Here is a 23,932-nt window from a genome sequence, read left to right as displayed (position 1 = left end):
TGCGTTGTTCCATGCTACGCGCATCATAAAACCCAGAAGACGTTTCATTTTCCCACGCCGGACAGAATAGTTCTTCTATTTATCAACAAGGACCTGCAGTGAGGAGCAGCGCACGCGCAAGCCACCCGACGGCTGTGAGGCGCCGGAGAGGTTAGGGTACAGGTGTACCTTGTGCTCTTCAGCTGTTGTGAAGGAGTATCCTGGCTTGATCCTGAGCCGCCATGGGGAAAGTGAATGTGGCCAAGTTACGTTACATGAGCCGAGATGATTTCAGGGTCCTGACCGCGGTAAGAAGTTCGCCGTTTCTCCCTGCCCCCAGTCCTTTCCCACCGCGCGTTTTCCTGTTCCGGAGACTCGGCTGAGAGCTGAGCGTACTGTAGGCCCTCTTAAGAGACCCAGGCTCGGAATGAGGAAGAGAAGACCCGACAGTCAGATTTTTCAAAAGCCTTTGTTCGAAAGCTTTTGACTTCCCCCGAAACAGAGCAAAGTCCCCTCTTCTAATCATTTCCTTCCTTCCTGCTCCCCTACTTATGTTCCAGAGCTATACTTGCATCTCTGTGGCCTGGAAAGCTTCTCTGACCCTGGGCTTCCGACCCCGGAGAAGGGTTTAAGACTCTTGAGAATTGTTAGCACTGAATTCCTCACTCACAGATGCCCTCACATAGCATTTATTCAGTTTCATTCAATCAACACTTATTTGTCTGGTTTTTAGTGACAATTCTAGGGGATTCAGAGGGGTACAAGACAAGGATGACAGATCATTGAGTAAACGAGTAGATAAAGGAAGACTATCAGATAATAAGTGCTGTGAAGAGGATAAAGAGGATAATAGAATAGAAACTGCACGTTTGGGGTGGGGAGCATGAATGCCATCTTTAAATTGTGTAGTCAGAGAAGACTGCCAGAGTGAAAGAATCTTGTCTGTTTACTGTTGTAACCGAAGTGTTAAGGCCTTTTGAAAATGTTCCTGGCGTTTGGTAGGTACTGAATAAATATTTGCCAAGTAAAAGAAAGACTGGCAGGGGAGAGGGGGAAATAATAGGAGCTGAATGAGAAGGAAGTGGTCCAGTGAACTTCTTGGAAAGAGTTGGAGACCGAGGAAACAGCTGTACTAAGTAAAAAGCTTCTGAACTAGAAAGTTTTTGAAGAAAGGCCAGTGTGGCTGGAGCATAATGAGCAAGTTTGGTTGACTGGTTGGAGATGTAATTGGACAAGGTGAGACAGATCATGTGCAGGCTTGGTAAAGAATTTGGAATATATTCTAGATATAGAGGCGCCGCCACTGTTTTTAGCAGGGAAGTGACAAAAACTGATTTCAATGGTAGTAGTCTTACAGCACAAAGATCAACAACACATAGGTTAGGCATTTCCAGAATAAAACAATAAATTTTTTAGAAGCTATTATCTTTTGCTTAAATAGGCAATACTTAAAGATTAAAGTATCAAATGCAAATTCAGTATGAAATTTGGAAGGCACTTAATTCATCTGCACTTTGTCTAAACACCTACTGTCACTTCTGAAAGATACCTTCCTTCTCTGCTTCCTCAGCACATTGATTTATTCCTTAATGCCCAACAGAAACAAGGGAGTCAAGAAAGAATGTTAGAGGCTAACAAGGGAAATGAGTTAAGGTGTGAGATTTTGGTTGGGATATCAAAACATTGCCAGTTTTATCTTCCAGAACTTCATCTCTGCAATATTTAAGTTCTTTTCTGAAGCTCACCAACAAATGACCTGCTTGTTAAATATAATATTTCAGTCTCTGTTGAGTCTTTTTTTTTTTAAAAGATTTTATTTATTTATTTGACAGAGAGAGAGACAGTGAGAGCAGGAACACAAGCAGGGGGAGTGGGAGAGGGAGAAGCACGCTTCCTGCTGAGCAGGGAGCCCGATGCGGGGCTCGATCCCAGGACCCTAGAATCATGACCTGAGCCGAAGGCAGGTGCTTAACGACTGAGCCACCCAGGCGCCCCCGTCTCTGTTGAGTCTTAACCATCCTTGGTATCAGCAGCCACCTTTCCTTGACTCTCTTTCCTTTACTTCTCAGGCCCCTCCTACATCAGTAATCATACTTTGACTGGCTGCCCTTACCTTTTAATGTGAACTTCCCCAAAATTCTGTCCCTCAACCCTCCTTTGTCTTCCATTATCTCTTGTTTGATGATCACATCCACTTCACGGCTTTATCTGTTACCTCTGTCAAATAACTGACAATTTTACCCTTTAATTATGACTTCATTCCTGAGTATAGATACATCTTTCCAAATTACCTTAAACAGCTTCATTTGAGAGACCTTCCAGAACTTTGAGTTGTGATTAATGTCCTTAAAACATCTCTGTTCATGTATCTCCCGTGCGTAAACACCTTCAAGGGTTTTCAGTTTTCCTCAACAAGAAATCTAAACTCCTTGGTCTACATTTCAAGGCCTTCCATACCTTTCTCAAAAGCGTTTTCCATCCGCCTTTTCATGAATTCTATTTGCCATCGCACCTGAGCTACCATTGTACTAGCTGTTGCTGTGCTCTGTATTTTCTTGCGTATGTGCCATGTCCAAATCTTTTGCTTTCTCTGATATTCCCTTGTGTGTTTTTTTCGGTTTTCCTTCATCTCAAAGTACACCTCAGGTGCCACTTCTTTGAAACTGATCCCTCAGCTAGAATTATTTTTGTTCAGCCCTGAGCACTTCTTTTTTAGCACTTACCATTTCTTGTCTTCTAATAAAGTTAGATGTGTAGGTTCTTATTTCCACAATTAGATAATAAATTCTTGAGGGGTAGAGTATTTTTATATATTTTTTAATCTTCCATCACGCCTGCATATGATACTTTCATATTAAATACCTTCTTAATGAATATCTGAAATAACTATAGTTTGTTTTTTTTTTTTTTAAGATTTTATTTATTTGACAGATAGCGAGGGAGGGAACATAAGCAGGGGGAGAGGGAGAGGGAGAAGCAGGCTCCCCGCTCAGCAAGGAGCCCGATACAGGGCTTGATCCCAGGACCCTGGGATCATGACCTGAGCCGAAGGCAGATGCTTAACGACTGAGCCACCAAGGCACCCCTGAAATACCTATAGTTTTTAAAGATAAATATTTAGATGTCAATAAATATCTTAGTATTTGCCACATGTCAGTAAGTGTTAATTATTTGCAATTTTTACCTTTAGAGTTTAGTAGAGAGGCAGAATATGAGTGTCTGTGATTATATAATCAAATTATGATTAGAAATATGTCCAGAGAAGGTAGTACTTACATCTCAGAATTGGCTGGGGAACTGCATGGTCAGAGAAATTTGAAGAAGTTAATTTCTTAGCAAGATTTTGATAGACAACAGCTCTGTTGATTATGATTACATATGATTCCTTTAATTTCAGGTTGAAATGGGCATGAAGAACCATGAAATAGTTCCCTGCAGTTTAGCTGCTTCTATAGCCAGCCTTAAACATGGTGGCTGTAATAAAGTTTTAAGAGAATTAGTGAAACATAAACTCATAGCTTGGGAGCGTACCAAAAGTAAGTATTTATGGCACCATTTGTGATTTTTCATGTAACTGGCTTCCCCCAGAGCAGGCATTTCGAAAGGTGGAAAATGAAAGTTGCCAGACCAGCAAAGTACTCTTTCTAGACCCGAAAACTGCATACATTTACCATGTTCTATTAGAGCTTTCACAGGGCCCACCCAGATCAAAGAGAGTAGAGAAATAGCCTCCATCTCCTGAGAGGGGATTAACAAGTTCCAGTTGGCAGAAGAGCAAGTAGGATGGGGATAATTATTGCCACTATCTTTGGCAAATAATGTTCTACTGCACTACTCTAAAGCATTAATTCTCAAACCACCTGTGGTGAGGGATGAGTTTCTTTTTTTCCACCTATTATGGATCCATGCTTTTATAAAATAACAGTAAAAAAGTAATTGCTAGAAAAATGAAATTTAAAAATTGATAAAATACAGGCACAAATTCCTTATTAGAATTGAAGACATAAAATAAATTTGTCAAAGTGATATAAAAATTTCTTAAGGTAACCACTTCGTTTCAGACTGGTAACAAATATTTAGAGACTGGTGTCAGTCTGAGAGTCACACTTTGAGTAACACTGCTCTAGAGAAAAAAATACAAATTATAGGAAGAAATGCCAGACTCCTAAGACTGGGTAAGCTAATCATTCCAACTAAGATTTCTTATGTTTAAATTCTTCTCATGACTTGAACTAATGTGACTTGATTGTACAATGTAAGTAAAATACAGTCTTTTTCGTTTTATTTTGTCTAGCTGTCCAGGGCTACCGGCTGACAAATGCAGGCTATGATTACCTAGCTTTGAAAACACTTTCTTCTAGACAGGTGGTTGAGTCTGTTGGAAACCAGATGGGTGTTGGCAAAGAATCTGGTAAGTGCTAACTACTACTGAACTCATTTTCTTCGCTCTAGTTTCTATTTATATTTCTCCCTGAGAAAGCATTATCTTTTAATTTTTCCATTTTTTCCAACTGAGCAGTAAATTGAAAAGTTGGTTGGAAACAATATAGATGATGAAATTACCCTTAATTTAGTAGGTTATTGTTTTTTGTAAGTCTCACTGACAATTCAATTATAGCAAGAATTAATTTTCTTCTAATAACTGACATCTTTGGCAAATATTTTATTTACTCTTATTTTATGTATGGTAAATGGATATTTGTAATAGTTAAAATATGCACAAGGGATTATTAGAAGACAGTGAACATCGAAAAGCCACAAACACATTTTTCCATCATAGAAATAGGACAAAGTTAGGTGTGTGTAGAACACAGAAAGAAGCTTTCTAAAATAGCATTGAGCAAATAAGTATTGCGGGAGTGCTAAATATAGCACTGTGTGTGTGTGTGTGTGTGTGTGAGAAATGTATAAAATGAGGTAATGAAACACCTTTTTTTTTAGATATGTGCCTCTTAACTTTTTTATGTCTGATTTTTTTTACTTAAAAAAATAATGGCTTTTTTTTAAGGACTTCACTGCATGGAATTGATAAATAGTACAAAAGAAAGTACAATAAAAAGTAAATCTTACTTCTAACCCAGGTCTCAATCTGCTGTTATTACTTCCCAAAATTATTACTGTTGATTGGTATCTTATATATCCTTCTAGAAATATTTTATGTTAATACTAGTATATAATGTACCAAAAATGTATGTATATGCATTCACATATCTTTTTAATCACAGGTGAAAGTAAACATTACTTAACTATTTTACACCTTGATTTTTTCCACCTGATGCTTTTTTTTTTTTTTTTTTTAAGATTTTATTTTTAAGTAATCTCTACACCCAACCTGGGGCTCCAACTTACAACCCCATGATCAAGAGTCCCATGCGCTAGGTGCCAGCCAGGTGCCTCTTGATGCATTTCTGATATCATTTCATGTTAACAGATAGGTCTTTTTCATAGTTGCAGAGTTTTACATAGTATTAGTGCTCAGTAATTGATTAACCAGTCCCAGTTGTTAGGGGCATTTATGTTACTTCATCTTTTCTTTTGTGAGTAATGACATGGTAGACATCCTTGTGCACATATCTCTGTGCAAATGTGCAAATAAATTCATAAATACAGTCTTAGGAATTATTAGTGCAAAAGTTATGTACATTTAAAATTTGGTAGTACCAAATTTCCTTTCAAAAGTTTACACTAATTTTAATTCCACCAATGTGAGTTTCTTGATGTATAATAATTAAAATTTCTCATGAATAATTAGGACATGTTTTAAATGTCAGTATTTCAAATAGCAACTTTTTTTGATCATTGGAATACTTAGGGGAAGATCTCCATTCTGTTTACTATAGGATTATATTCTTTTTTTTAAAGATTTTATTTATTTATTTAACAGAGAGCACAAGCAGGGGGAGCAGCAGAGGGAGAGGGAGAAGCAGGCTCCACTGAGCAGGGAGCCCAATGCAGGGATCAATCCCAGGACCCTAGGGATCACGACCCGAGCCAAAGGCAGACACCTAATCGACTGAGCCACCTAGGCACCCCTATAGCCCCTAACAGCTGAATATTATTTATTGAAGCAGTTGAAGAATTGAACTTCATATTGTTGAAAAAGAAGATATTAAATCACTTCTCATACATGTAGGACATGTAAGACAATTTGCCACTAAATTGAACTGAGTATTGAGCACCTTTGGGAGCAATAACCTTTGACACGCTACATCCCTGTTTTCTTTTGTAGTAGATATTAATACATGTTATCTTATTTTGGATTGTATTTAAAATAAAGAATTTTGCTGAGTAATAAATATTCCTGGTTATTAGTAAAGAAAATTTGATACAAATAAAATCAAAATTCAGAAATTACAATTGAACTTTTTGGAATGATAGTATAATAATGATCTTTTCTAAATCTTGGCTCTAGATATTTACATTGTTGCAAATGAAGAAGGGCAGCAATTTGCGTTAAAGCTTCACAGATTGGGAAGAACCTCCTTTCGAAATCTGAAAAACAAACGTGATTATCATAAACACAGGCATAACATGTCTTGGCTTTATTTATCTCGTCTCTCTGCCATGAAAGAATTTGCCTATATGAAGGTATTTGGTAAATAATTTTGTATTTCTTAACAAAATAGTACATGTAGTTGAAAAGATATAGTGACAGTTATCAGTCTTTTGCCCCCACATCTCTCTACCCCAGTCCTAATTCTTTCACTTACTTTTAACTAATGATTATTTCTGTTATTTGCTTTTCTGGTGACTTTTTTTCTTTGTGAAGGCATTTTTCATTGTTACTAATGCAAATTAAGGCAACATGTGTTCTACAGTGTTAATAAGATACTATTTTATAATATGAGGTAATATTCTGCAATATTAACAAGTAGCCTTAAATAATGATGTAATTGCCTCACAAATGTGTGTGTATCTATTCAATATACATAAATACGCATATGTTTGTCTCTAATTGAAAACCCCAGGGAGTTACCTATAGTAGTTATCTGTAGAAACCTTAGTGTCTCAGATAAGTTGACTAGTATTTTTCCTTCATGTAATGGAGAAGAAATGTTGATTTACAGCATGCAAATTAGGAATGGTAAAAATCTTTAGCCTTTAACCTTTCAACTTCAAAATTAAGTTCAGGGTAGATTGGTTAAGTATCTTTTTTTTTTTTTTTTAAGATTTTATTTATTTGGGAGAGTGAGAGAGCACAAGCAGGGGGAGTGGCAGATGGAGAGGGAGAGGCAGGCTCCCGCCAAGCAGAGAGCCTGACATGGGGCCCAATCCCAGGACCCTGGGATCATGACCTTAGCTGAAGTCAGATGCTTAACTGGCTGAGCCACCCAGATGCCCCAAGATTTGTTAAATATCTTTAATAACCAAATTAAATATTTTCAATAACAATTAAACAGAAAATAGTATTGTATTATTACTATTCTCCAATAATAATAGTGTTTGTTACTACTTATCATCACTTTTTAAAATTTTGATTTATTAAAAGTCACACTAGGGGCACCGGGCTGGCTCAGTTGAAAGAGCATGCAACTCTTGATCTGGGGGTTGTGAGTTTGACTCCCACGTTAGGTATAGAGATTACTAAAAATACATACATACATTTAAAAAAAAAGAAGTCACTCTAGTATATGGCCAGTTTATGAAACTCTTAGGAGTTTCAGTTTGGTGTTTTTTGAGTAGGTTATTTTAATTCATGTGCTTACATTTTTAGTAATGATGGGGGAAGAATTCTCAAACAATGTAAGTGATGTTGATACCATAACATGATGTTTCTTGTCTTATACTAACGATTTGTAACCTATGATAGATAATCAGTAAGTAGGCGGTTTGGTAGGGATTGTTACACATTTTCCCAAAACTGCATTAGGTGTTTTCTCAGATGTTTATATGACGGTACTAGGATAGAACCTGGTTGTGCATAAATATGCTCCTTAAATTTTTCTCTTTTTTCCTAGAGAGTAAAATAAGATTAGGCAATAGCTTAAGAATTAAGCCATAGTGCAAGGGCTAGACCACTATGACAATAGTTAAGGTTATTATATGCTGTTGAGCTGCCAAGGCATGTTCAAAAGTACTTGCACTGAAAAAAAAAAATCTTTAAAGCCAAACAAACAAAAACCTTTGGGGAATGGGAAGTAATTCAGTTCCTCTAACAAAGAAGGTAGGAAGTAAACAGCTTTATAAAACTGACCCTGTTAATAGATATATGCTGAATATTATTTGTATGCCTACCACTGTATTAAGTACCTGGCATACAGTGGGGTGAAGGTGTGGATACCAGAGGAATAAGTAATGCAGTCAATGTCTTAAAGTTGGGAATACAACACAAATATATACAAAGAATAGTTTAAAAATTAAATTATTTGTTACATTTAGGGAAACTTCTGTAGACTAGAATAGTTGATGAAGGGGGTTTCATAAAATGAGTAGGAGTTGAGTAGAGTCATGAAGCATGCATGTAATTTGTCTCTAAGGAGAAGATAGTCAGACAGTGTACTGTACTTTGCAGAGGAGCCACTGTGGGCAAAGACATGAATATGAATGTAAGCCCTGTGTGTACTCCAGAGTGCTTATTAAAAAGAGTATTGGGAAAATTAGGACTGGATAAGTAGATTAAAGAGAGTTTTAAAAACTAGGAAAAGTTGGGTGCCTGGGTGGCTCAGTTGGTTAAGCGACTGCCTTCAGCTCAGGTCATGATCCCAGGGTCCTGGGATCGAGTACCGCATCGGGCTCCCTCAGGGAGCCTGCTTCTCCCTCTCCCACTCCCCCTGCTTGTGTTCCCTCTCTCGCTGTGTCTCTCTCTGTCAAATAAATAAATAAATAAAATCTTAAAAAAAAAAAAAAAAAACTAGGAAAAGTTTTCCAGACTGAGATCAATACTTAGAAACATTGTAGCTTTTTTTTAAAATGGAGCATTGATGTAAGTATTTTAGTTTGGTATTGGTACACAGAATAAAGGTTAGATATGGTGGCAAGAGCTAGAACCACTGTTGGAGCAAACAGGTATAAATAACAAAGGCCTACTTTGAAATGGTAGCATTCTAAATTGTAGAGGGCATAAATCTAAGAGATTTGGACTTTGTAAGCAATAGGATAGGAAAAGTAAAGCATATGGGGAAAGAATGGATTTATGGTTGATCTGAAGTAACATCTGACTCAGACCACTACTGTATATATATTTGTCACATAATCAATTTATTTATATTTTATATTGTGGTCAGTGCTCTATAAACTAAAATGCCTGATCTACTGGGTATTTTATTTCCTAAACTGCCAGAAGACAAGAGTATTTCCCAAATCACAACTTATTTCCATGTGAATTTTTTTTAAAGATTTTATTTATTTATTTGAGAGAAAGAGAGCACAAAGGGAGAGTGAAAGGGAGAAGCAGACTCCCTGCCGAGCTGAGAGCCTGACGTGGGACTCCATCCCAGGAACCTGAGATCACAAACTGAGCCAAAGGCAGATGCTTAACCGTCTGAGCCACCCAGGCGCCCTCCATGTGAATTTTTAAGCACACTCCCAATTAATGGCAGAAACTTGACAAAATAAGAAGAAGATATATCCAAGAGACTATAGGCTTCTTGGGGACAGACTTTTTAGCATTCATTTCTGTAACCCTAGCACCATGTATAATATTTAGTAAATGTTCAGTAAATTAAGGCTTGGTGAAAAGGTGAATTAAGTAAACTGATTTAAAATTTTGTTTTATGTATAGCTTATTTTGTGCTGTGAATAGCCATACATAAATAAGCGTGTGTTAACTGTAATTTTGTAAAGGCTTGCATGTTTTTTCTTCTGGTTGTGGGCAGGTACATTTGCTTTATTTTTCCCTAAAAATTAATGACCTCTTTATTAGTTTATACCTGTTTTGCTATGTTTTAGGCATTGTATGAGAGGAAATTCCCAGTACCAAAACCAATTGATTATAATCGCCATGCAGTGGTCATGGAACTCATAAATGGCTATCCTCTGTAAGTATTTGTTATTCTTGAAACTATGGATCCTAATAAATAAATGTGAGGTTTAGTTTTCAAAAAAAATTTTTTGATTAAATAGAATATTGCTTCAAGGAGATAAATTAATAGAAGGCTGTAGTCTCATGCAAACTAAAAATTCAGTTTCATTCTGACAGTATGGATTTTGTAATCTCTGTGATTTATTAACTATCTAGTATATACCAAGCACTGTTCTAGTATATACCAAAGCTCAGCAGTGAACAAAACAAAATCTCTCCCTTCATAGAGCTTACATTCTGTTGGAAGGAGACATGCAATAAATAGCTAAAGAAAGAAATGTATGATTATCAGATGGTAGAAAATGCAGTGGATAAAAATAAAACAGGTAAGGGGGAGAGAAAGTACTGAGGTAGGTGGAAGAAGCTGTTGTTTTTACATAAATGGTCGGGAAGAGTCTCACTGATAAGGTGTTTTTTGAGCACAGTCCTAAAAGAAATGAGAGAGAAAACCATGCAGCTATCTAAGAGATCCAGACAGAGGGAGCAGCAAGTACATAAGTCCAGAGATGGGAGCATGCGTAAATGTTCAGGGACCAATGAGGACGCTGGTGTACTTGGAGTTGAGTGAGTGAGGGCAAAGATTATAAGTGATAAGATCAGAGAGGCAGCAGGGAACTAGATTATTTAGGCTTTATAGGTCATTGCAAGGAATTCTTAATTTTTTTAATACATTTGATATATAAATTTAAAGTGTGCAACATGTTGATTTCATACATGTATGTATTGCAATGTCATTGCCAATGTAGCAATAGTTAGCACAAGGGCTTTTTTATTTTGATTGGGATAGGAAGCTATGGAGGATTTTGGAGAAGAGATGTGATGTAACTGTTTTAATAGGATTACTGTGGCTGTTGTTTTGAGAATAGACTGAAAGGAGACAAGGACAGAATTAGGAAGACAAATTAGGCGATTATTGTAATAATCCAGACAAGAGATGATGGTTGTTTAGATCAGAGTTGTAGATTTGAAGGTGATAAAAAGTGGTCAGATTCTGGATATATTTTTTAGGTAGAGCCAACATGATTTGTTTGAGATTGGATATTGATATGAAGTAAGAGGAATGTCAAGGATAACACCAAGGTTTTGGGCCTGAATAACAAATTAAGTGGAGGTACAAAGGTGTTTCTACAGAAATGGGAAAGACTATAGAAAGAGCAGCTTGGAGTTAGAGGGTGAAATAGAATCAGAGGTTCAGTGTGGGACACGGTTAAGTTTGAGATGCCTTAGAGTTCAGAGAAGTCTAAATTGAGGTCAGTGTATATATAGTGTTTAAAGCCATGAGCCTGAGTGAGATCACCAAGAATAACTGTAAATAAAGGCTCCTAGCAATAACCTTTGAGGAGCTCCAAAATCTAAAAGTCAAGGAAAGATGAAGAACTAGTAAAAAAAAGACTAAGAAGGAATGATAAATAATGGAAAGAGGACAGCCTTAAGAGTTGGTGTACCAAGAGTAAAGTGAAGGAATGTTTCAACAAGGGTGAAGAGGTTAACTGACAGAACAAATAATGACTACTGGATTTAACAACATGGAAGTCATTGGTAGCTTTGACCAGACCTATTTCTTTGGAACAAGGTGGATGAAAATGTTTGAAATGGGTTCATTAGAATGGGAGAGAAAAAATGAAGAAAGTGCATGTAGAGGAGTTTAGCTGTAATTATCACAGAAAGTCTATAGTAGAAAGAGAATACAGAATTGAGGCAGGTCATGGCTTCTTTTTTTTTTAAATAGGTGGGAGCTGTTATATCATGTCTGTATGCTGATAGAAATGAGAAAGTTGTTAAGGAATTAAGGAATGGAAATAATAATACACACACATGTTTGCTTTCATGAAAATTACAAATGAATACAAATAACCTATTTTCATATTTTCAGATGTCAGATACACCATGTTGAAGATCCTGCATCAGTGTATGATGAAGCTATGGAACTAATTGTCAAACTTGCAAATCATGGACTGATTCATGGAGATTTTAATGAATTTAATCTCATTTTGGATAAAGATGACCACATCACCATGATTGACTTTCCACAGATGGTTTCAACTTCTCATCACAATGCTGAATGGTATATGCTAAAAGTGTTTCTGGATATGGGTGTGTTTATGTGTGATGTAATAATTTTTTTCTTAATTTTTCAACTTTGTCATACTGTCATTTGGGTCAATAACTGGTTTGAAGTGGCTGATGTTAATGGTCTAAAAATTTGGTGGATTTTTTAAAGATTTATTTTATTTGAGAGAGCGTGCGCAGAAGGAGGGGCAATAGAATTTGAGTTACTTGTGTGATCTGACAGACTTTCGAAAGTTAACCTTTCTTAGCCAAACGACCCTTTATTCAAACTTTTACGTAAAAGCCCAGTTTTTAAAACAAAAGCCTGCTAAGAAAAAGTAGGGACATAGAGAAGGAGACCCTAGAACCCCGTCCTCTCTGCCTTTCCCCCTTCTCTTTGCTCCATGGTTGCCTCCAAGAGTGTTATACCAAAGCATAATTTGATAATTGTGATGGCCTTAATAAAAATTGTAATTTTGGAGGGGACTCAGTTGCCAGATCAAGAATATCTCTCCTGGGACGCCTGGGTGGCTCAGTCGGTTAAGCGGCTACCTTCGGCCCAGGTCATGATCCCAGGGTCCTGGGATCGAGTCCCATATCGGGCTCCTTGCTCAGTAGGGAACCTGCTTCTCCCTCTCTCTCCCTCTGCTTGTGCTCTGTCAAATAAATAAAATCTTTAAAAAAAAAAAAAAAAGAATATCTCTCCTGTCATTTTTAGCTTTTATTTTATTATTAGAAAAGAATTCATATAAAACCTCATCCCTCATGCAGGGCAGGGAATGATAAGCTCATTCCTCACATTACTTAACCATGTAAGCTAGCCAAGCTGTGAAATATGACAGAATATTTTCCCTTGTATTTCATGATGCAACTGATTGTAATCAAATTAAAGTTGAATATTTTTTCTCCTCCTGTTCCAAGTTACAATATGAGAAACTTCTCTTTTTTCCTGAAGATAACAACCGCTATCACTTACATAATAGAGATAATGAATTCTTCGAAAGTGGGAACTCAAACCAGTTTGTGTTCAGTCAAGATTTTCTTCCTCCTGATTCTCATTAGAAAATGTCTATACTTACTCTAAAAAAGAAATGTCCGTTAAATATATTTAAGAATATTTCCAACCAAACAATTATTAATAGATTATTAGGTGCTTGGGTGGTTAATATATCTTTGGATGGTAACTAATCACCATTTTTATTATATGAGGTAACATAGTCACACAATGAAGGAACATCCAGGAACCACCAGAGTTAGAGAAGGAAACGATGACAAATCATGACATTTGAAGTGTAGGCTGCATTATTCTATAGGGAAACAGTGTGATTTAACTTGATATTTAATGGGCAGGTACTGGGGTAAAGGAGTTGTGCTAAGCACCAGAAATTAAGATATAAATTAATAATTACAAATAAGACCTATCTCTGCTTTTGAAGATTTTGAGATTTTATCTAGTTAGATGAAACATAGACATATGTAAAAAGATAATTTTAAAATAATTTATTGAGGTTTTTCCCAGGGTGCCCTAAAAGGAAAGAAGAGTGGCATTATCTTTGTTTCCAGACTTTATATTTCTCTAAAATATTAATATTCAAGCAGGTAGTCAATTCCACATCACCCTGTTTCTTAATTCTCCTTTGTCTAGAAACCTAGAGAATTTAATCTGTTCTCACTGCTATGGTGGCCGAAAAAGCAACCTGATATTCACAGGTCCTTCTACCCTGGTCCAGATTAACATGTCTTCAGATCATTATTTATAAGCCACAGCATTGTTTATCTCTTTTGGCTGTTCTTGCAAATTAACTAATGGATAATAACATAATTAATAGTCCCCAAACTTTTTCTTAGGCATCACTAACCTATTTTATCTTTAGCTTTTGCCGTTGACTGGGTTCTAGTGGGTATAGCTGATGAGTATAACCAGCCAGACTGGAAACAAAAGAGGAAAAGTGGAAACCTGCCCCACACCGCAAATCCAGTCTTCTTTTCTGAGATTCATATACATCTTATCTTCTCTTAGTATGTCTGTTACAGTATGGGAAGACCTCAAGTTTTCTAACTATAGGGACTATGCCTTTCACAGCTTATATTTCCTCTTAGTTTCTCTGCTTTTAGTTTTAGTTTTTCAGACACACTGGCAACTGATTTGTTTCTTGTATTTTTTTCTTATGAGTAACATCCTTTTTCATACAGTGATTAGGAGTGTCATTAATAGGATATTGTCATTGACTAAGAAGGAAAAATGTAAGCAACACAGGCTATATCAAAAATGATTCTTGCTTTTACAGGTATTTTGACAGAGATGTTAAATGCATTAGAGATTTCTTCATGAAACGTTTCGGCTATGAAAGTGAGCTTTATCCAACTTTTAGTGATATCAGGTTTGTACTCTGCTTTGTTTAAAATGATAAAACTGTTTAAATAACCTGATTTATTTAATTCTAAGAGTTTTAACAGTTAGTTTCATCTTAAAAATTTCCAAATAGTGACCTTCAGCACATTAAATCATTGTTGAGTATCATTGCTGTCTAATGTATAAATGAAACTTAAAAACTAGAAAATTCCTGCCTTTGGTCTGTTAAGGCAATGTTACTGAATTTAGGGGAGGAACATACATAGTTTCTTATAAATTCACAAACTTTTACTGCAAAGTACAGTTTAATATGTGAATAACCCATTTTTAAGGAAGCAAGTCAAATATTCATTGGAATTTATGTTTTCCTTCCTTCATAAGAGAAGCTATGTTTAATTGATTCATGGAACGTAATTAAATATAAATCCTCAAAGCAAAAATTTCCCATTTATTTTATATACTTAGTTAAGATACTGTTTTCTGATTTGGGATGATTGACATAACTTAAAAGAAGAAATCTTTAGCCCCCTTTGAAAGTGAATTTATTAAATCAATATCAGCTGAAGTTTAACCTTTTACTAGGATTTGTTGCTTTTCATAGTCACTTTATTCTTAAGTGACAGCAAGCCTATATCTTTTACATTTTATACTTAACTATTAGATTTTAGGCAAAGAAAAATCTTTAAAATATATAAACTACCAAACTCATTTGAGGATTATAATTTATCAGAATAATAAATACTTACCCATGTCAGGTAAGTATTTGTTTATCATTCTTTTTTCCTAGGAGGGAGGACTCTCTTGATGTAGAGGTTTCTGCCAGTGGCTACACAAAGGAAATGGAGGCAGATAGTGAACTGCTTCATCCAGTAGGTCCAGATGATAAAAATACTGAAACAGAAGACAGGTCTGAATTCTCACATTCTGATGAAGAGATGTCAGAGAAAGCAAAGGTTTGTAGTTTAGAAAATCAGAGTGATCGAAACTCTACAGATGAAACAGCTGACTGCTGTTGCATATCATCTGGAGATCTTGAGCAAATAAAGGAAGATGATTTGTCAGAGGAGAGTGCTGATGCACACAATTTTGAAATACCTGAATTCATTCGAGCTTTAGAAGAAATAGAAGGGCAGGATGTTGACAACAGTTCTGTAACTGAGTGTTCTGAGGAGAAAAACAAAACTGAAAATGACACCAGGCAAGATGGTAAAGCAGGTCAAGGAGGAATCCCCATGGGCTCTGAAGAGTATGAAGATGCATGCCCTCATCTGATTGCCTTGTCGTCATTAAACAAAGAAATCAGGCCTTTCAGGTATAGATGTCTGTTGATTGATTTTTTTACTTTAATGTGGAGACCTATACTTTCTTCAAGTCTGGTAAATGAGTGTGTTTGTTTGTTTTTTCCCAAATGATATAACAGAGCTATATTCTGCCCCATTATGTGTAAAAAATGAAAGCAAATAACCTTTTGTTGTTAAAATTCACATTACCCTTTACAAACCATTGTGTTAGTTTTAAGCAGTTCTGCCTTAAAAATGCAAACCAGTTACTTTAAAAGAATTATTTACAAATAATTGATAAATTGATCTTGATAAATTGACCAAGTTGTAGATGGATGAATGTTCATATATTTTTGTAATTTTACATCTAATGTAGGTTTGATTTATACGTAGTCCAATAAACATGCAGTAAATATGCTCTCTTCGTAAAATATCTATAGTGAATTTTCTCTGGTACTTTGAACCCTCTATCTATGTAATGTTACTATGTTATTTTTCTTGTAAGAGTTTCTTTCTTGCAAATATTAATATTAGCAAAAGATAGAAAAAATTTAATTTTTAGATTTGGGATAGTTTAGCCAGAATCAATTATAGTTTAATGGAGTTTTATTCAAAATAGTAATATGACAAAATTAAATCAATAGTACATTTATTAGGCATTCCTCAGTACGGCTTATATCCTAGGGCTGTCTTAATCTTTAGAATTTTATTATGAAGCAAAACAGAAATGTTGTGCCTTTTTTGTATAACCATATCTGGAGTCTCAGGGCTATTACCACTCAAATAATAAGCTTATAAAGTTAAATTAAAATCAAGGGTGGCAGTGGCTGAGGAATTTCAGTAAGTAATAGAAGAAAATATACATAGGCTAAATAGTTTTAGCATGGAATGATTTGTTCTCTTTGAACACATGTTGGGCAAAATTTTTATTATTCAGAGTAGAAACAATGATAACATTTTGATGAAAAATATTGACTTTAAGGGTTAATATGGTCTGAGTTTCTTATACCTTGTATACATTAAAACTTTGAGCAATGTGTAAAACAAATTAGTTTCCATCATTTTTTCTGCCTTTGCAGAGCAGATTGTATAGAGTAAGAGTACTCTCTCTTGCATCTGTTGTTGTTTGGGAGATGGCAGGGAAGTGTTCCAAGGATTTATATTGTTAAGAGGCAGACGTGTAAAGTTCAGTGAAAGAAAAGGAGAGGATTAGTGGGAAAGATATGAATTGTGGGGATGTGATCACAAATTTGGTGGCTGAAACATTCTACCATTTTGCAATTTTGATAGTGATTATTCGAATGCTGTAAAATGAAAAGTGTTAATATATTGGGCTGAATTGTGGGTAGTTTTGCCTTCACAGAAATTTTAAATATAATGATCTTTCCGGCCTGTATGTTATGTTTTTTAAGTTTTACTATCATGTAGGAATAATATAAATTAATCACACATAATTAACTAAAATTAACTGGATAATTTGTGATTTTCTTTTACCTTTAGAGATGAAGAAAATACAGAAGATAATAAACAGTACAGAACAAGAACTCTGAGTGTTACTTCTGCGGGCAGTGTTTTAAGCTGTTCAACAATTCCTCCGGTAACTATTCAGCATTTTCCAAATGTTGATTAGGTCATTACCATGGACAGATTATAGATGCTCATATATGGTCTAGTCCCTGACGTTTAACAATGAAGAAATTGAGGCCCAGATAGGTTATGTGACTTTGCTCAAGGTTACCCAGTGACAGCACTGCAGCTGAAGTGCAAAGGTGTACCAGTTTCACTAGCTAGTTCTTTAATTTTGAGGGAGAAAAATAGGTGATTTAAAAATTTGGGGTATCTTAAGTTTTTGTTAGACATGTAGCAGCAATGTTCAAAAGAATTTCTTAAGGAACATTTTCTGTGCAGGATAGTGAACACAAATAAGGCAGCTCCTGAGGAGCTTTACTGCCTGCCATCCTTCTCTGCAGAGTACCCAATAGAAATAATCAGTTTATTTCCTTTGTAAATTTTTAAGGAAAGGGATAAAATTACATCATTGGTGTATTGGGTGTTTTCCTTCTGCTTAAAGGCATTAAGTTAAATACCATTGAAACCAGTTTTTAGTGGTAACTTCACTTAAAATGAACAAAAGAAAATCAATTTAGAAGTTAGAAAGGAGGAAATAAAATTATGTGGAATGTGAATTCAAACTAAAGAAAAGAACTTTGTTTTTACTGAACTTCTGATTTCCAAGTTCATATGTATTGTCAGTAAGCTAAAATATATGTTCTATGGATATAATATGGGATATTTACAAAATTAAATCAGAATTATCAAAGACAAGCTAAAAATAACATACTGTATTTTATAATATAGCACCCTTTTAATGGTTCTAGGAACTTTACTTGATAATAGAAATATTTAGAGTTTGTCAGACCAAAATAAAAGTGTGAAATTCTGTAAATGTATAAATTTTTTTTTATACTTTTTACTGTTGGCCTTTTAATTTATCTGATTTTCTGGATGTAAAATTTAAATCTATGGGATTTTGAAACATCTAATAATTATATTAAAAGATAAAAGTCTCCCTTTAAGTATTATCAACCTGTTTTTATTAAGAATTTCTCACACTTTTTAGGGGTGCCTAGGTGGTGCAGTCAGTTGAGTGTCTGACCCTTGTTTTTGGCTCAGGTCTTGATCTCAGAGTCCTGTGATCAAGCCCCAGGCCCCGTGTCAGGCTCTTGCTCAGTCTCATGCTTAAGATTCTCCCACTCCCTCTGCCCCTCCCCTCTCTCTGTCTTTCTCTCAAATAAATAAATAAATCTAAAAAAATAAAAAAGAATTTCTCCTGCTCTTTAATTGCCTGTCCACCCTTGGCTTTTATATTTTCTATACTTAATGAGTTTTATTTACCCTTTTTTTTTTTTTTTTACTTCTTAGATTCAAAACGTAAGTGCTTTCATGTAATTACAGTGGTGTAAAATCAGCACTTGAATATAAAGTTTAGATTACTAATTAATGCTACTTCCTTAAATTCTAAGTTATGCTGTCTTCTGTATATAAAGATGATGACACTGACATTGTCTTTAGCTCTTGACTTTATCCCATTTCCTTTATAGCTAACAGGAACTTAAAGTTTAAAATGGGGTCAAACCTATAATGAACTGCATTATAAAATACAAATTTGCGGGCACCTGGGTGGCTCAGTTGGTTGGGTGACTGCCTTCGGCTCAGATCATGATCCTGGAGTCCCAGGATCGAGTCCCGCATCGGGCTCCCTGCTCAGCAGGGAGTCTGCTTCTCCCCCTGACTCTCCCCCCTCTCATGTGCTCTCTCTTTCTCATTCTCTCTCTCAAATAAATAAATAAAATCTTTAAAAAATAAATAAAAAATAAATAAAATTTTAAAAAAATACAAATTTGCCTTCTAAAGAGAAAAAAAGATCTCTTACGCCTCACTTGATCAAAAAGGTTTCCCTGTAATCATTGGAAACAAATTGATCATCTTAATTCTACATTCTTTTGGAAATTTGGTCACACTGTTTTCCTTGAGGTCACATTATTTTGTTAAAAGGTTAGGAGAAAACAGTTTATTTTGTTAACCTCTGTTAATTTGATTATTGTTTTACTGTCTGGTAAAAGATTTTCTCTGTGTTCTTTGGAACTGTAATTGTAAGATCTGTTTTCTTCATGTAAATGCTTTTATAGTTCTCTATTAGCAAAGTTGCCACTTACCAACCCTGTTCTTCCTAATATGTAAAATGTAACATTCTAATTAAACTTAAGGTATATTGCTTTTTAATAAATGTACATGTCAACAAAAACAACAATGGAATCAACAAAATGCATGATTTTTGTTAATTTTTTTATGTACTGTAATAATCACAAGTATTTTATTTCGTGTTTCATCATTTTAAGAAATATATACTAAACGAGATTTTTCTCCCTCTTATTTTAACATGAAAAAATTAACCTTGTAGGATTCATAAATTGTTCTGGATTAGGAGGAGGTGCATGCATAGTAATCTGTTGTCTCCTTATTTTCTCCAGCTTCTTGGTATGATTATCAAGCAGAACATTTAGAAAATAATTAATTTTTTTCTTGGCAGCATTCTAGAGGCCTCTGTGGTGCACGTTCTACTGTTGTCTTCCTGGGACTTTTCCTCTCCTGTTTATTGTTGCCTTCTTTCCTAGTTCCATCTCTTTCTCTTACCTAGTTTACGTCTTTACTTGGCCATACAGATTCCAGTAATTATATGAGTGAATGGGAGGGTCAGTACTTATTTATTTCTAAAAATGTCTTAACCTGTTCTCACACTTGATTGGGAGTTTAAGTGTTCGAGTTGTGGTTTGGAAATAATTTTCCTTCAGAATTCTGAAAGTATTGCTTTTTTGTCTTTGTTTTAGTTAAGAAGATGTGCTTTTCTAATTCAGAATTTTGGTCTTCCGTTGGGGTGAGGAGACTATGATAGTTTTGCTGGTCTTCCTAGGGTAGGGAAGAGTCCTGGGGGCCAATTACATTTATTCTAAACTTTCAGCCAATCCTAGAGCTTTCAGTTCTGAAACTTCTGGGATACCAGTTCCTTCTAAGTCTCCTGCCTTTACTGGGTTTGGGTGACTACATCTCATGGGGTATCAGCCTCTGCAGGGACTTGAATTCTGATTCTTCCATCTGTTTCCACTCTCTGTTCTCTTACCTTTTTTCCCATTGAGAATCATTAAGACTAAAATTAAGAAGGAAAACTTTTTAAAACCTGTTAATTGAATGTAGTTTCCTTAACTGTGTTAAATGATGCAAAGTCTCCATTTAACTTACCTGGACCAAAGTTTTATAGTACACATATACAACCCAAGAAACAGTGTGATAGGCAGACTAATTCTTCTAGCCCCTTTTTACCTCAGATCCGTTATTCTTTAATTTTTTAACTTGACAGGTTTTTAATAAATGCTTCTTTGTGCCTAGCATAGGGTGGGGCATATTAACAAGAGACCCTTGGTTCAGGGCGCCTGGGTGGCTCAGTCGTTAGGCATCTGCCTTCGGCTCAGGTCATGATCCCAGGGTCCTGGGATCGAGCCCCACATCGGGCTCCCTGCTCGGCGGGCAGCCTGCTTCTCCCTCTCCCACTCCCCCTGCTTGTGTTCCCTCTCTCGCTGTGTCTCTGTCAAATAAATAAAATCTTGAAAAAAAAAGAGACCCTTGGTTCAACCTTTGCAGTGTTTACCTTGTTTTTAGGAAATAAGTTGGATGATACAAGGTTATATACAATTAAATATCAGGCTGTAGTGCTTCAGATGAAGAAAAGGTTATTAGGAACAGAATATTCAAACTTTTTATTCATCTTGTAAGTGACATTGGCAGCCTGGCTCTTAATAAGAATAATTTGAATTTATACTGAGAAAGCATTCTACATCTCCAGAAATTGTATAAAGACTTTTCCATGTAACTGCTGCCATCAGATCATCTCTACACCTGAAGTTATGAAGGCACTCTTGGATACATTTTTTTGTAAAGATTTTATTTATTTATTTGAGAGAGAGAAAGATAGTGAGTGAGAGCACAGTGGGAGGGAGGAGCAGGCTCCCTGATGAGCAGGCAACCCCATGTGGGGCTCGATGCAAAGACCCTAAGATCATGACCTGAGCCGAAGGCAGATGCTTAACCAGCTGAGCCACCTAGGCGCCCCACTCTTGGATACATTTTGACCAGTTGTGAATGCTTTTAAACATAATTCTCTACTACAAAGCCATGTCTACTTTTATCTTGAAAGCAGAGCAACAAGCAGTTTTTATCTTGGGTTTTTTGGTTTGGGGTTTTTGTTTTCAGTTTTCCTGATGGACACTAGGTGGCACTATGGCGATTTGTTATTCAAAGAATTGTGTAGTACTTTTTGCTATAAAATCTATATTTCTGTTAGGAATTTATTTTCTCCTATTTTGTAACCATTAGTTTGGTGTTTATTTTATTGCTGGTTCACATAGTACTGTCAGTGTTTTTAATTTAAGAAATTCATGCTCTTAACAAATTTGAAAAAATATTAGCAATGTAAATCTTTGTTTTATTGAATATTTACTCCTTATCAAAATGGTCAATTATCAGTAATACTGATTCATGAAATCTTTCCAGGAAATGGTGAAGCAGAAGGTGAAACGTCAGTTGACAAAACAGCAAAAATCAGCTGTCAGACGTCGATTGCAAAAAGGAGAAGCAAATATATTTACGAAACAACGGAGAGAGAACATGCAAAATATTAAATCAAGCTTGGAAGCAGCCAACTTTTGGGGAGAGTAATATATTTAAGATCTTGAACATTTTCCAAAAAGTTACTATAATCCCTTTTTAAGCCACCCCTAGTCTTTTCTAGACCAAGACAGATATATAAATAGATAAATAAACTCTCTTTCATCTGTTAATTTGACTCATTTGGTACATCTTCCAAAGAATAATTATAGTATTCTGCTAAAGCAATCTAATTCTCCCAAGTATTTTAGGTGACTGGTGAATCCGCTAAAATCTGTTTTTCAAAATAATCTTTTTTAGAAATATTTGGGTATTTAAAAAAAATACCACTGTTTTTTTGCTTTTTGTTCTAACTACATTGTAGGGTTGTTTTGAGGACTACATAAGTTAATGCACAGAAAGCACTTAGAACAACGCCCAGCACTTCATAAACATTCCTTAAAGTGTAGCTATTAGAATGATAATTGTAATGTTTATCTTTCTGCTTTTCTAACGATTTGGTTGCATTCTATTTAACCATTGAAAGAATCTACTGTCATCTGTTTTTTTAGTTTCCAGTATTAAGGGTCAGCCACTAATGCATAATTTTATTTTCTGCTTTTTAAATTGGTAATGCGGTCATGGGAACAGAAAGTTGCTATGGTCTCACCAGTTTCCACATTTGCCAGTTTTTATGCAGGCCTGAGCAGAAGTAGAAGAGTTAGGGGTGTGAGGAGGTAGAATTGATGAGGAATGAAAACTTATCTCTTAATTCTCTTAGCTGGGTGGGTCCAGAACATGTTTTCACTTCGATAGTAACAAATACTTTAGTACAGGAAAGAAAGAAAATATGTAAGACATGGTTCCTCCCTCAAAGACTGTGTAATCCAGTGAGATGTGAAGATGGGTGCCAAAGTGTGTATGTACCTGATGATGAATTCGTCCCCTCGGCATTGCCCAATGGGCCAAAAGGAGCATCACCTATGGTGGAAAATGGCCACTAGATGGCAGTCACTCCACGGTCACCAGACAGAATGTCCTAAAATTATTTGCATCCGTGATAATGATCTACCAAAAAAAAAACCAGATTTATTTCCAAGAATGATAAAGACCGCAGATTCCCTCTCACCTTTGTAAAATTCATTCTACTGTTTGCAAGACCTATCATCTAATAAATTACCTTTAATAATGGAGATGCAAGAAAATATCTAATTCAATTCCCCTGAAAATAAACTTATACTAATTTGGGAAGTGTTTACCTAGCTTTGAATTTTAGATGTGTCTTTAAAGCATTTACTAAATAAATCTACTTTAAAGCATTTTAATAGCATAAAATGGTATTGGAGACAGCTTAATAGAACCACAGAATATGTATCTTATAATACATATTTGGAATGTCAAAGGTAAACTGGGAATAAAACTATATGACTTCATCCTCAATTTTACTGAGTTGATGAGTCTACTTTTGGTACCTACTACATAAAAAACATGCTGCTACTTAAGGAACTTTGAAGGCAAATAAACATAGTTCTTATTCTTAATAGATTTCCTGTGGTTTTCAGAACAAATCAGTCAAATGCACAAATCTAAACAAATTACTCAGTGTCTAATCACAGCAATTTCTAAAAGATGTTTTTGAGTAGCCATCAATTAGAAGTCAGTTTGCCCTATCAGACAGCATGTAACCCTCATGTTTTAAAACATCCATAGTGAATAATGAGCAAAAACAAAATATAAGTGTACTACTAATGTAGTCAAAGCGTGTACTTTGCTAATAAAACACTTGAGTCTGGGAGTTCCAAATGTAAATCCTGGTTCTACCACTTCCCAAACGTCAGTTGCTTTCTGTAGCTTGTCTAACATCATTTTTTTGATTTGTGAAATAAGAACATTTAACAGTGCCTGTCTTAGAGTTACTGTAAAAATTAACACCTATAAGGAGCTTAGCACAGTGCCTGATATGTGCTATGTGTTAGGAAGTATTGCTCAAATGATTTCAGGTTACCAAAAGGAGGATTCATGAGGAATCTTTCCTATTTCCAAGGTCACTGA

General features: G+C 35.5%; 1 protein-coding gene across 1 annotated transcript; it reads left to right on the top strand.

The window, feature by feature from the left end:
• Positions 1-109: 109 nt before the first annotated feature.
• Positions 110-23,073, top strand: RIOK2 (RIO kinase 2). The gene is made up of 10 exons (XM_045899199.3): positions 110-287; positions 3,377-3,515; positions 4,274-4,390; positions 6,392-6,567; positions 9,868-9,956; positions 11,874-12,065; positions 14,338-14,430; positions 15,190-15,714; positions 17,183-17,279; positions 21,788-23,073. The coding sequence occupies exons 1-10, from the start codon at positions 222-224 to the stop codon at positions 21,950-21,952; spliced, it is 1,659 nt and encodes a 552-aa protein (XP_045755155.1). The 5' UTR covers positions 110-221; the 3' UTR covers positions 21,953-23,073.
• The last annotated feature ends 859 nt before the right edge of the window (positions 23,074-23,932 follow it).

This window comes from Mirounga angustirostris, unplaced genomic scaffold (genome assembly GCF_029215605.1).
Source record: "Mirounga angustirostris isolate CCGP_5_RB_7025 unplaced genomic scaffold, mMirAng1.0.hap1 SCAF_7, whole genome shotgun sequence".
In the NCBI taxonomy this organism is placed as follows: Eukaryota; Metazoa; Chordata; class Mammalia; order Carnivora; family Phocidae; genus Mirounga; species Mirounga angustirostris.
The sequence above is the reverse complement of the archived record's forward strand: the minus strand, read 5'-3'. Positions and strand labels throughout refer to the sequence as shown.